This window comes from Vanellus vanellus (assembly GCF_965231255.1).
Source record: "Vanellus vanellus genome assembly, chromosome: 2".
Taxonomy (NCBI): Eukaryota; Metazoa; Chordata; class Aves; order Charadriiformes; family Charadriidae; genus Vanellus; species Vanellus vanellus.
The window spans coordinates 125,909,284-125,923,405 of record NC_138906.1 but is presented as its reverse complement, the minus strand read 5'-3'; the positions used below and the strand labels follow the sequence as shown (position 1 = coordinate 125,923,405).

General features: G+C 38.2%; 1 protein-coding gene across 2 annotated transcripts in view; it reads left to right on the top strand.

Annotated features, from left to right (window-relative positions):
* PCMTD1 (protein-L-isoaspartate (D-aspartate) O-methyltransferase domain containing 1) overlaps nucleotides 1-14,122 on the top strand; it is a 46,253-nt gene that overhangs the window by 8,205 nt on the left and 23,926 nt on the right. The window contains exon 2 of one of the 2 annotated variants that reach the window (XM_082499290.1): nucleotides 12,581-13,007. In XM_082499290.1, coding sequence (XP_082355416.1) covers nucleotides 12,701-13,007 — 307 coding nt within the window. In that variant the 5' untranslated portion in view covers nucleotides 12,581-12,700. Of the gene's footprint in view, nucleotides 1-12,580; nucleotides 13,008-14,122 lie in introns of those variants that run through there. The other variant, XM_082499292.1, reaches the window with a different exon arrangement.

Below are 14,122 nucleotides of genomic sequence, written 5' to 3'. Positions count from 1 at the left end.
GTAGGATTTGACTTCTTCATTCTGGGATGCTCAGGATAAATTTGAGTTGTGATATAACTAAGGCAGGTTATGTGACTGTAGCAGCCTCTTGTGTTATATCTGTAAACTACACTTCTCTCAGGTGAAACACACGTGATTTGTATGACTGAAAAAGCTGATGGGGTAGGATTATGGGATCGAAGATATGCTGTGCAAGCGCACAGCTGCTACATAAGCAATGATAAAAGCTTCTCAGCTTCCATTTCTTGGTGAAATATTTGTATGAATATCTTGAAATAGTCACTGAAGCTTTCTCAAATGCTCCAGATCCCCTCCAGACCACATCTGCTGTTGTTTGTACCTATAAGTAAATGATAACTTCGGAGCTGTATTTCCAATGGTACTTGGTTCATACCTGGAGACAAAGAAAAACAATAGTGGATAAATATTTTCAAGTTAAAAATGTGCTTATGTATTTCGATTTTGGCTTTTAAAGAAGGTAGATAAGGGATTTTATTCAAGTATTTATAGTTCTTAGTTTAGGCATGCATGGCCCAAGGTCCAGGCAGTAGTGAGGCTAAGCATGTTTTCTCAGTAGCACACAGACACAAGTATTGAGTATGTACGTGTATAAAATGCATAGTTGGCTTCCAGATCAACACAAAAAACACAGCACTAATACAAGCACAAAAAGCACCAATAGCCTTATCCTGGTGCCTTTTCTGGATGGTCAAGCTGAATGTCTGCTAGTAGCAAACACATGCATGTATGTGGTATAGATCTTTCCAGTTACTGGGTTTAGACACTTGTTCTACCCTGAAACTGGTTTACAGGTCCATTTATCCCCCGTTGCCTCTTACACGCACACACTTATGCTCAGCCATCACTCCCCCCCCCTTCCCCCTGGACAACATCACAGGTTTTCCAGCAGCTCACTTGGGTCCCTCTTTTTCTCCAGCAGCCAACTCCTTTCGTTGCTTCACTCAGACATTCTGCCCTGTCCCTGGTTCCCAGGCCGTACTGCCAGTTTGCTGGCTAGTCCAGCTTGGTACTCCCTGTGATCACATCCTGACCCGCAAAAGACATTGCGGACCCACAGGCCCTGTGAACCTGTGGTCTGATTCCACTTGTCACGTAGATGTGCATGCACACTGAATAGAGCCCAAGGAAAAGAGTTACAAAAGGAGATTAATGAGCAGACAGGACAGACCCTGGTGATTCAGGGGAGAGCACAGCTAGATATACATACTGACCTGCAACCTGTTCACAGGGGACCTGTCCCTCTAGTCACGATAGATCTCTCTTTTCCCATGCTTGTTTCTCCCCAAGCCACTTTGATCCTTCCCTTTCCCCACTTTTGGTTCTTCCCCTAAACATTCCGTAACAGAACTTGTGCAATCCCCAAGTGCTTTTTCCCTGCACCTCATGGTAAATCTGGTAGCCCTGTAACATTCACACCTCTCAATCTGAAAAGCGCCCTGGAGAGGCCCAGTGGTGGTGGGGATGTGGAGAGAGCTGATGGTTCTCCTGTGACAGCCCTGGGGGCAGCTGTGTCAGGGTATTTAGGTGGGTTCCCCCACCTGCAAGTGTGCCTCTCTGCTCCTTGGTATGTGTGCAGAATACCTTTTTATCCCATAGCCTAACAGGGTTAACTCTGATATGTGCCGATATATAATCTCTGTAATCATTTGCAAACGCAGTTGAAAATTCATGGTAGAAGTTACTGGCTGGCAACAGAGGTGTGAATTAAAGTGATGCTGTTACAAAAGCAATACTTTGAAACATTACCTCAAAGTAGGGTATTTTAATAGCAACAGAACAGAGAGAATGCTAGAATAATTGCATGAAACTTTGTGGAACAGGCTTTGATAACAGGCTGTTGTAACAGTACAAATGCTCTAGCCTTTTAAATTGTAAAATTGATATTTTTTTTTTCCCTGGATGACTTGCATTTGTGTCAAGACTTCTTCTGTAGATATTTTCAAATAAATTTAGTTCTTAGTTCATACTTGACTTGTACATTTTGAAAGTTTTGATAAATCATCTCTTTCCTTTGGCAAGAACCATGAAGGAATAGTTAATCTCTGTTTTATATAAAGTAGGCATTGGACACCTTAAGAAATAGGGATTTATGGACAAGATCACATCATTTTAGGGCACACTGTTGATGGAGCTATTGATGGATTTATGGTATGACTGGAGAATGAGGCAGATTATGACACGGACCTTAAAGTGTGAAGTGCTTGGAGATATACAAGATTCAGGGATTAAAAAGGAGAAAGTTAAGTGCAAGCAGATATCCATCGCTTTCTTTGACAAGATAAAAGTAACCATTAGCATGCATATGTTTCAGTAAGCAAGTTACATTTGAAAAAAATTGGTGAATCCAATGTGATGCTTCTAGAAGATTGCATCGGTGAAAGAATTTTCTATCATGGTTCAGAGGAAGAGAAGCAGGAAACGAGTAGGCCTTACTCATTCTTCCCTCTTGAGCATTACAAACCTAAATAATAAAGTAACTTCTCAAAACATACTGTTGTATTGCACTGGACTATTTTAAGAATCTAGTAAACAGGATCAGGACTTGAATTTTTTTTTTTTCAATTTTATTTATTTAACGTCACGTAGGAAAGGGGGTACAATAAATAAAAGCTGAGATTCTCAGGCTGTGGAAGTAAGCATTTTAATAAGATAGAATTAAAAGTCTTTTATGCTCTGATCATTGCCTGCTGTTTTGATGCTTTTAGATATATTTGTAAAGATCAGAAAACCCAAGGGTTTTAGTGCACTTGGAGGTTAAAATTTTTGTTTTTTACTTGGGCCTGGGTTTTTTTGTAGAGACTGCAGTAAATGCATAGCTCTGAGATGAGGTTTCAAGTGTCAGGAATGTAACCATGTACTATTTTTACACTTGACCTCATTTCTATTTTCTTTTGCTAAAGGCAACAGGCGTATGTTGTTCTGTTGCTGCTGGAAGTGAGTTATTTAAATAACTTGAAATGTTTATGTGCAGTAAGCTTTTGAACTTTAGCACTGGCTGAAATAGTGAATATTTTGTTGTGGGCCACATTTTGCCTATTTAAAATTATATCAACTGTGACTTGATCTGCTTAAGAACTATAGCTGCAGAAACTACATTTGTGTTAAAAGGTTAGGAAGGTATGTTTCAGTTCTTGTACTAAAGCTGCTTTGTGTTTTGTTCTAAAAGAGAATTCTCTCTCCTGTCCCACAGTTATTGGTTGTGCTCTGTAGATGATACTGAAAGTAAAGGATCATCATATTTACTGTGGTTTGTTTCCTTCTGGTCACCACAAACTAAACTATTAAGCATTTCCTTTCATGAAGAGAAACAGGTTTTGTTTTAAAAATATTGATTATTCGGCTTGTCCTTTATGTCAAAGTGTCAGTTGGCTTATGATCAGGATAATGCTAAAATTTGCAGAAATGTTTCTGTCATTTGTATGCCTTTTGCTTTTTCAGAATAAACAGGATTAGATATTCCACAAGTGGTTTTTTTGTTTGTTTGTTTATTCTTTTTTCTTTTTTACATGTCTCTCTACAGTTCTTCTCATTCTTAACATTTGACTGTTAACGGCTTATATAAAACTGCTTGAAATGAGTATTCTCTGTTAAATACCCTTGTACAAAGCTGTGTATTGTGGCAATGAATTTTGCAGCCTGGTCACTCTGTAGCTCACTAATTCCTGTGAAATATGTGCACAGACAGCAGTTTCTCTTCTGAAAAACAGGTGCATGAATACAGACTCAGTGAATACCAGACATCTGTATATATTAAGCATCACTGATTCATAGCTCTCTTACGAAGTCCTGATATTTTAGTCTTGCCAGTGAACAAGCCGCTATTACCTGGTACCTCCTGTTTCTGTGGGTCTGTTAGGCCCTCTAGAGAAGCTTCTCATTTTTCTCCTTTCTACCAGTCAGTCTGTGATAAGTAGTACTCTGACTAGTTTATACTGGACAGGCTTAAAATAGTTGTAGCCTTGGAATAGGCAGAACTGTAGGCAGACAGCTCAGGAGCTGAGATCTTTAAAAAGAGTATGCTATAAGAGGACTGCCAGGTTCTTTCATGCACTTCTTTCATGTCAGAGGAAGGATAGGGGATCTTATGTATGTTGGACATTGGGTTAAGCTGACATTCTTTGCTTATGAGATCTTTCACTGAAACTTTGACAGGTCGCTAAGCCATCTTAGGCTCCCCAGAGGTGAGACCATTTTAAGCAGTGTCTTACAGACAAGCACCACCAAATGTTCTGGCTGGTGTGGGTAGAGAAGCAATTTTAATTGTTTTGAAATCTACAGTTGATGGCATATGACAGGGCACACAGAATTGGGGCAGAGCTAGTGTTCATTCACTCATAAAGGTATACATACAACCTCTTGAGATGTAATCACCAGTTTGCATATAGCTGATGTCTAATGGTAACCAACAGACTGGTAACTAGTCTCTTGTTGACATCTTATCTTTGCATACTGTGAAAAAAGTATACCATGCTGCTCTGGTCAAGTACTATTACCAGGAACTGTCTAGTTCCACCACTCAGGCTGCATCATACACTGCCATAGACATCTGTTCTTGTCATTGTCAATCAGGTATTCCAACTTTTGTTAGCAGTTAACACTGCTCTCTGAAATTATTGAAATAATTTAGATTATTTTTTTTTTTTTTTAGATCTTGAATACAATATCACTGGACTGGCACATAGCAAATTTTGGTTCCTTAGTTGTTCTGATAATACTAGCTAACAGCATCTTGCTGCTTTGGAAAATGATTTTCAGACCACTTAAGAGACTATTTTTTTATCAACACTTCCGTTCGTCAGCTTCAGAATGAGGAGGAGCTGGTTCTGGGAACTAAGCAGCAACTGGTTATTAATACTGTTCTATCAGTAATGGTAAACTCTTTATGCCTGACAGACTAATGCCTTCTGTGCAGGTAATAATGTCAGGTGCTTAAAATCTCATAGGACTGTTGCAAAGATGGGCTCATCAGAGTATTTCAGAGCTGTTTATCATTTCATCAGCCTCTCATCCATGGAGGCTTTTTCATTTTACAAATAAGCATTTCTTAACAAAGGTTTTATGGCAGATACTGGCTAAAACTTGCTGTGAAATGACATACTAGCAAATCCTTTCAAGAGAAGGGAGTGTTTCTGTGCTTGGTTGCAATTAAAAGCTTTCTGCAACATGAGTGACTAGATTAAAAATGTTTGTAGGTATGCAGATCCCAAAGGTCTCGTGTATTTGAGGTGGGCAGTTGGGGGAAAATAATTTTATTCAGATGACCAACAGATAACTCTTTATTAGCAATTGAGTCAGTAGACTAGGGCAGTGAGACAGCTTTCCTGTCTTTCAGCAAGGAGTTTTTAGAGGATATAATTAAGAAATGTCAGTTAATGGCTGTTGTGGTTTCAACTGGGATGGAGTGCTACTTTTTGGATTTGGGATAAGAAATAGTGTTGATAGCACACTGGTATTTTTGGTTATTGTTGAGCTCTCAAGGCCTTTTCTGTTCCTCACTCTGCCCTGCCAGTGAGTAGTCTGGGAATGCATAAAAAGTTGGGAGGTGACACAGCTGGGACAGCTGAGCCCAACTGACCAAAGGGATGTTCCATACCATTATGACATCATGCTCAGTATATAAAGTAGGGGGAAGAAGAAGGAAGTGGGGGATGTTTGGATTTGCGGGGTTGGTCTTCCCAAGTAACCATTATGTGTGATGGAGCCCAGCTTTCCTGGAGATTGCTGAACACCTGCCTGCCAATGGGAAGTGGTGAATGAATTCCTTGTTTTGCTTTGCTTGTGTCTGCAGCTTTTGCTTTACCTGTTAAACTGTCTTTACCTCAACCCATGGGTTTTCTCATTTTTACTGTTCTCATTCTCTCCCCCATCCCAGCTGGGTTGAGTGGCTGTGTGGTCCTAGCTGCTGGCTGGGGTTAAACCACAACAGTGGCCCAGAGGACATTCTAGGATGTGGACACTGAAGCGCTGGGTCTGTGGTGACCATAGTGACAACTATTGGCGAATCATAAGCAGAGCCATAAATAGAGACCACAGCTGAGGACTTGTTCTCTTGTGGGTATAGGGCTGCTTTATTGCTTACTGGGTATAGAGCTACACCTTGAAATTTCAGAAACTATCATGTACCTAGGTTTCACCCCAGTATGGCAAACTACACTGCTAGCCATCTTGGGTGGAAATGGTGAACTCTTACTTCTTTGTTTTGAAGTAGGCATTCAGAACATGTTTATAAGGTGTTACAGATGGGACACTTTGTTTGAAGAAGAAACTGCTTCTGAAGCCTGGAGGCTCAGCTTTGCAAACATGTTTTGGTTCCCCAGATTTTAAGCAGTAAGGAGAGCTGAGTCAGGATGTGGTGTTAAGCTGCGTGTTGAAAGTTCCATCCAGGAAATACATAGGATTCTTTGCTTTGCTTTGAATAAAAGGTAATGAATTTTAAAGTCTTTATCAGCATACCTGAAAACAGGTCTGGCATATAGAACTGGTATATAGAAAATGTTCCTTTCAGCATTAGAGCCTTGCCATCATGTGAAGAAGGTAGATAGAATTTCAAATGAGAAAAACAAATCCAGTACAGAAGAAAACATAGACTGAGAAAGGAATGTATCCCACTCCAAAGAAGGAAAAAAAAAAGTGTGTGGTAGTTTCTTTTTTTCCTGGGTGGGCAACCAACAAAATTTGATGTTATTTTATTATTTTTTTTTACTTCTCTAAAACAGTTCCTGTGAACTCTCTGTTTAAAAAAAAAAAAAAGGTAAGGAAAAAAAGAAGTCAAAGAAGTCAAAAGGTTCAGCAGACATTCAGCAAGGTTGGTTGAAAAGTTACACCCTTGTGTAACTAAAAAGGTTAAGGTCATTTGATCATCTGTGCTTGTAACTGCTGATACACTGAAGCTTACAGTGGAGCACTCCACAAAATGTATCTTCTGGGAGAAATGCAGTACCACATGTGCTGTTTGTTGTGTTTAGGTGACTGGGGGTGGAGGAAGACTGAGAGCAAGCACACACCTGGAATCTTGTATAAACAGCTGTTGAAGGCCTAACCAGGAGGATCAGGGCTTAAGCTTACATCAGACTTGACAAACATTTTCTCCCCAAGTAGGTCAATGCAATTCAGGTTAAGTCAGTAGTTGTAGCTGTTTACATTCATTTGGCTTAACTTTAATCCTGTGGTCTGTTCCTTGTTCCATTGCTATATTACAAAGAACCTTGAAGTATGCTTTGTGGAGTGCATTACATTGGAGGGCTGACTGTACTTGTTTTTGTACTTGTTTCTGTTTAACTTGAAAAGCTTCTTGAAACAATCCACGGAACAGTAGGTTAGGAGCCAGTGTTTTTGAGTGAGATGAGTCTAGACTTCAGAAACTTGCTCGTTTCCAACAGAATTTTCCTTAATGCACCAAGTAGTAAGTTAATATATCCTGAAAACAACAGTTTTCATTCTTTCTAAACTATTTGGAGTGACAAAATAAATAGCCGTGGCAGTTCAGGTAGCAGAAGGCAGTTCAGGTAGCACCTACTTTTCCAAAGCACTTGGACTTTTTATTGCCTTTAGTAGCAGTTTAGCAGCAAGGCATATGTATAAAAGTTTGGGGAAAAAAAAAATATGTTTGTAAAGACTTCATTGTGAAATACCTGTGTCCCCCATAGTTTTTCTGATTTTTTTTTTTTTTTTTTTTGGTAGTCACCTACTATAATTACCTACAGCACTACAGTTCATATTTTGGTTTTCTTCAGCCTTTGCCTGATGAAGCTAATGTTACAATTTCTCCTTTCCTTTCAGATAGTAATCAATCATTCTGTTTATTCAAAAGGCCGTGCTGAAATCTTACACTCAGCTCTGCCATTTGGAGTTGAATTTCCTCTTGTGCGACACTGTTACAATACTTGGGAGGAAAGGAGAAACTAAACTGAAAACGAGGTCCTTTTGTCCCGTTCACTGACTCCTAAAACAAGAACAGGCAAAACATGAGCTTGAGTTCATTATGGCTGCAGGAGTGACATGAATTGAGTCTGAAGAGAAGCAGGTCTAACACTTGGTTGGTGGCCCAGGAGACTGTAAACCTCTGCTGATCAGAGTGGTGTTGCTGACTTCTGCCATGAATAGACTGAAACTGTTAAATGGACTGAAGTGTCACAGGCCCTTGTGTTCATTTGTGGCTAATTTCTTTCCTATTGCCAGTCACAGAATATTCCTTTTTGGGGAAACTTAACAGCTGACTCCTATGTCTATAATGAGTAGCTCAGTGGTTTATTGTTGTCTCTTCCCTCTTCTCCCCTACTGGGTAAGGGGAAGGTTCACCAAGCAATTTTGTATGCTGTCGATGAGTTTAAAATAACATATTACAGTCATGATTTGGTGTGGTGTGTTGTGCTCCAAGGCCATATCTTAGTGAAAATAGTTCTGAGGAGGAGACTTAAAATAGGCTGATCCCATTTATTATATTTTCATTTCTGTTTTTCATTCTTCAAAACCAAGCAAGATTCAAGTTAGTAGGCTCAAATAACTTGTATTTTTAAGGAGTCATCTGTGCAAAGTCAGGATGTGTCAGTATTACAAGCTATTAAATTTGTAAGGTGTTGGACATGATGGATTTAGCAAAGGCATGGTTTTGTCTGTCAAAATAACTGAATGCCTGGCTAGCATGGTATTTAATCTGTATTTAAGAGAGTTTGCAAGTCCTTAGAGACCGAATGAATTAATTTGAAGTGCAAGTATATTTGTAAAAATTATGAAATATGGAAAACGGGTCCCTTTGAAAGCTGGCAAAAAAAGCCTTTGCAAACCTTACATCTGGTCACTAACTTCTCAGACAAGAATTTTATGTAAGTTATAAAATGGTGAAGAATTAAAATGCACTCGAATTGTCAGCACTCTTAGATTCACATAGCCAAAGAACACCTGTTCAATCAATATGACTATTAAAAAAAAATCAGAAATTATTAATTATAAGGAATACCAGTAAAATTGGTTACAAGTTAGGTCAGAAACGGGTCAGAGATGCTGTGATAGTTATGTGGATTTTTACAGAAATTGGAAAGTGTGATGACATTTCATTTTTATTGTGAATGAGAAGAAACTTCAAGATAAAGTCTTTCAACTTGTAAAAATAAATTCATGAACGGTGTTGAATGAGAAACAGTTTTTTAGTTAGTGAATGAACCTCTTTATTCAAGATGAAATTGAAATTTTAACTCCTAAAGTACAATTTCTGTTGGCTTCTATATTGCAAATGTTCCTAAGTCTAAAGGCAATTGCTGCATTTTCCTAATGTTTGTGCACCTTTCCTCTTCTGAAATTTCTATACCTCTTAGTGTAATAGGCATCAGAAAGCTGCTCATGTTCTTTGTGAACTGCATGTGTTTCAATTTCGGTATTGGTGAGCTTCACAGGATGCTTTCTGTGAACTATGCAACTGCATAGAAAGTAGGTGTGGGTGTCATCAGTAGAAAATCTTGTACTACAGTAACTTTAGCTGTCAGATAATACCAAGAATACACAATTACGAAACACCTAAATTTTAATATATTCACTACGCTTAACCAGAATTAATTTCTTTATTTCCTGTAAATAACATTTTCTCATTTCATGTGGAAGTAGTAAAGACATTTTTGATAGAAACGATAGAGCTTTAGGTTAGAGGATTGCCTTTTTCCATCTGAGGGGTTTGCTCATTTGCCTGCTTACCGGTTGAGAGTAGATAGTTGGTGAAGTTCTCCATCTGCTGGTGCGAGGTAGTGAATGCACTCTGCGGGTAGGGCTGGAAGCAGTATTTCTGCTTTTCAAATGTAGCAGTTGCATTAGTCTTCAAGAAATTCAGTTCTTACATTTACTTTTTAGTTAAAATTATTTCCAAAGATATCTCAAGACAATAAGGAACTTTTTAGGGTGAAGGGATGGCAAAAACTGTTGTTCTAGTCACTCTAGCATATTTAACTTGTTAAGTATCATTTGATTCAGTAGTTCATTGAATTCCTAGGTTTGATGCAAGTGCAGACAAACGAGCAGGGCTGGAATATTTTTAAAAATAATTTTTTACTTAAAATAATAAATCCTCCCTCAAGTTCCACATTTCCTGTCTAAATTGTCCCCTAGTTTTTTTGCAAATAGAAAAGGATGTTCCTGTGCCACTAACTGAAGACACACAGGCCTACTTATTCTGCTGTGGAACACTAGGATGTTGAGAAGTGCAGTTTTTCTACTTTCACCAGAGGTTTTCCTGCTGGTTGATAATTGTGCCTGGTTTTACCTCTTTCCACTCCAAGATGTCAGTGAGAATTGGTTTTCCTTCAGACAGAAGCAAGCAGCTAAGTGGTGAACGATCATCATTTCCCCCATGATTTTACCAGGGTTCTAGCAGCCCTGGGCATGGGCAGTCTGCCCCCCCCCGCTCCCCCCCCCCCCCCCCCCTTTTTTTTTTTTTAAAGTATGTTTGTAATTAAGGAGAAACATTGACTGTATGATCTGGTAATTTGAGATTGTGTGCTTGAAATTTTAAACCTAGCTGTATATCTTAGCACTGGGGCTATATGGCTATTTAGCTTTATTAGTGAGTTGGTGTTTTGTGTAAATTAATGCAAGGCAAGATTAAGAAAATACTTCTGTCAGTCAGAACTGCAAATAGAAATGAGGTTTCCTTCGTTGGAAGACTTGTTTTGTGATGGCCATCTGGACAGGGGAGGGATAAGAATTGTACAACTTCGGTGTTGGATGCTGTAGAACTGTGTGTTTTTTTTTTTTTTTTTTTTTTAAAGCAAGAAGAAAATAGCAAGCCAAAACAAATTTCAAAGTTTAATTGTAATTCTCCCTCGTGCAGGATTGTGAGCATTTTTACATATGCCCTGTCCTCTCAGAACCGGTCTTCAATAGTTTTAGTACTCTTCTGATTCTGAGCTTGGTGTTCAGAAAAGTGAATTTATTCATTGGACTACAGTCCAGCACGTGAGCACATTTTTTGCATTTGCAAGGATGTTACAGTGCTCTACTTCAGAATCATTGCTGTTTGCAGTTTAACCCTTTGGGAAAATGGTTCAAACTCCAAAAGTCTTTGTTCAATGTTGCAATGGGGGGAAAACCCCACCAAATTTGCAGTTGCTTGTAGTTTCTGGAAGTTTCCACTTGGTTTCATGGAAAGGTTTGAGTACTGTTTCGTTAGAGACCTGTTAAACGTGTGGAAAAGGATTCAGAAGTACTCTAAGAAGGTTTTTCTTTAAAGTGTTTAGTCATAAAAACTGTGTTGCATTGATCCCCACAATGTAAACTTAGGAACCAGCTTACCTCCAATAACTTAAAAGACTTTGTTTTGGGTGTCTGGATTGTGTATGTGAATTCCTGACTTGTGAATTCGCACAAGTAGGCATGTACAAAACAGTAATTTGCTGAATTGCGTTGGAGTATTCTCAGATACATTCATATTTTTAAAAAGAATGCTTGGTGAAATGCTTGTTTGAAGAGGCAGTTGGAATTTTTTAAAAGGTAGTACTCAGCAATGAAGTTGAAGAGTCATGGCTGAGTGTATGTCTGGTTGTTCCGTGGTTGTTTTTTTTCTTTTTTTTTTTTTCTTTGTTAGCAAGGGTCCCTAGAACATGCACCAAGATTCATGATGGTTTCTTTTTCTTCTTCTGGCTATCTAAGCTGACTTTGTAAATAATGTTAACTAGCACACTTTGGGTACTCTATTCTTCTAGAAGTGGTGGATTAAATTTGTTTTCCTTTCTTCCCATCTTCTGTTGGTGTGTTACTGGTAATTCGTGCAACGTTAAAAATGTTAGCATCTGGATTTTATGAGTTCAGTGATTAGTAATGTAATAACTGCAGGTAAAAACAGATCTGAAGAAACTACTTTGAAGTGAATATGGTGTGTAGCATTCATGAAACTTGCTAGTTGTTTGAGAGCTGGCAAGCTGTTGAAAACTTCTGGGTACTTAAGGAATTTGTATTCCTGTAGTGAATATGGCAAGCGTTAGGGGGAGCTCAGGTACTCGGAGGAGGGTTTTTCTGTGCTGAATCCAGAACAGACCAATGTGTGGTTGTGTCTGCGCTAGTATTCTGGTTCAGCTCAAAAGTGAACATCTGTGAGAAGCATCTCCTGGGAATCACCACTCACCTGAGTTTGTCTCCCACTGGGAGGTGATTTCAGAGGATGTAAAACCAGTTCCTTTCAAATGTAACTAAGTTGGTACATGCTCCAACTGCTGTTGGACACTTTGTTCTCAGGCTGGGACTGGAGCTACTCCAAAGAAAATTGCTGCCCCCTCAAATATATGTAATATGGGTGGTACGTTCTTAACACTGTGGTTTTTACAGTATCTGTGCAAACTCTTAAGCTTCATTGCTAACTAATGTAGATAGCCTGTGTTCGCATATTAAAGATAAGCTGGAAAACACTGGATTGAGTTAAAATCTGAAGGGCAAGTTTTTGATTAAGTACTAGGTGTTCTGACTCTTAACAGTTCTGTTTTGTAAGGTGATCCAATACTTAACAATATTTCACCAACCTCTAAGACTTGTTGATTTGCTTCTCTTTTGAAACTTAAGTTATGTAAACATATCTATTTTCCAGGATTCGTTTGTGATGTGCTTCTGAAAGAAGAACTGAGAATCCATTACATACTTACACTTTTGGGAAAACTCTCCTCCTAATGTATTTTGCAAACTAATTGAATTATCATAGAAATTCATCATGGGAGGAGCTGTGAGTGCTGGAGAAGACAACGATGACTTAATTGATAACTTGAAAGAAGCTCAGTACATTCGCACTGAGAGTGTGGAGCAAGCCTTCAGAGCAATTGATCGTGGTGATTATTATCTGGAAGGATACAGGGACAATGCTTATAAAGACTTGGCCTGGAAGCATGGAAATATACACTTGTCAGCACCTTGCATTTATTCTGAAGTCATGGAAGCACTGAAGCTTCAGCCTGGATTATCTTTTCTAAATCTGGGTAGTGGAACCGGATACTTGAGTACAATGGTGGGACTAATATTAGGTAACTTGAACATTTTTTTATTTTAATATAGTGTTTCTGCATATTTTTAGAAGATTATGCAAGCCCTGTAAAACTTTACTTTTACTATGTCTAAACCGACAGTACTATACTTAAGACTGGGTGTTTGAGGTGTTAAAATGGTGTTTGAGGTGTTAAAATAGTGTATGTTACCTACAAGCTGACACTGCTGTTTAGTGCCATTTCATGGAATGTTTTTGAAGAGAGGCAGTTGTTCCTGCCTGCCTTTCTGTAGTCTGAAATTCTTGGTTGAAAGGAAACAGTCCTTTTGTTGCTTAAAAGGAAAAGGCACAGAGGAACAATTTTTGACTAAAATTTTAATCTGTGTTTGTATCAGATTTATGCCCTTACTCTAGGTTACTGTTTTGATCTTCGGTTTATGGAAAGAAAAAATTAAATTGTAAAGGCTAATGACTCTTGAAGAAACAACTGAAAAAAAATATCACTATGCAAACAATTGTTTTAAAATATGGTCACTTTGAGAGAGTTTGGGGATGTAGGCTGATAAGACTGTTTAAGCACTGCAGGTCTGCAGGTTTTAAAAATTATTTTAACAAAAATTATTCTAACAATTTAGCACTGTGGTTTTTTCTTCTGTTTTCAAATACATTTCCTGAAATACTGCTGTCTAAATTTAAAAACCTACGTTAGAAGAATTCTCCCCCCTTCCCCAATATTTAAATACAGAGTGTGTGTAGCAACAAATGTTTTTTTGAAGTTATTTCACTTAATGAAATTAATTTATTTATTTTAGGATGTGGTTTTCAGAGATGTGATTTTATTGACGGTATTACACAGAGTTTTCAGGAATTATGCTTATTCACAGATAAAAAAGCAATAGAACGTTGCTTTTGCCCTTTTTAAGAGTGTTTCTGAGAGTAGATATTTTTGGTTAGATTGTCACATTTAAAGTTTAGAGTTCTATTTCAGTATTAAAACAATTAGAGGGAAAAATGCAGCAGTATTACTAAAATGTGTGCTCAGGGTAGCGAGTGACAGTATTCATTTATTTCTCTGCCTTGTGGAAAGCTTTGTTATTTCATTATTCTTATGATGTTTAAAAAAGAAGTTGTGGCTTATGTATATTGCACTTGTAT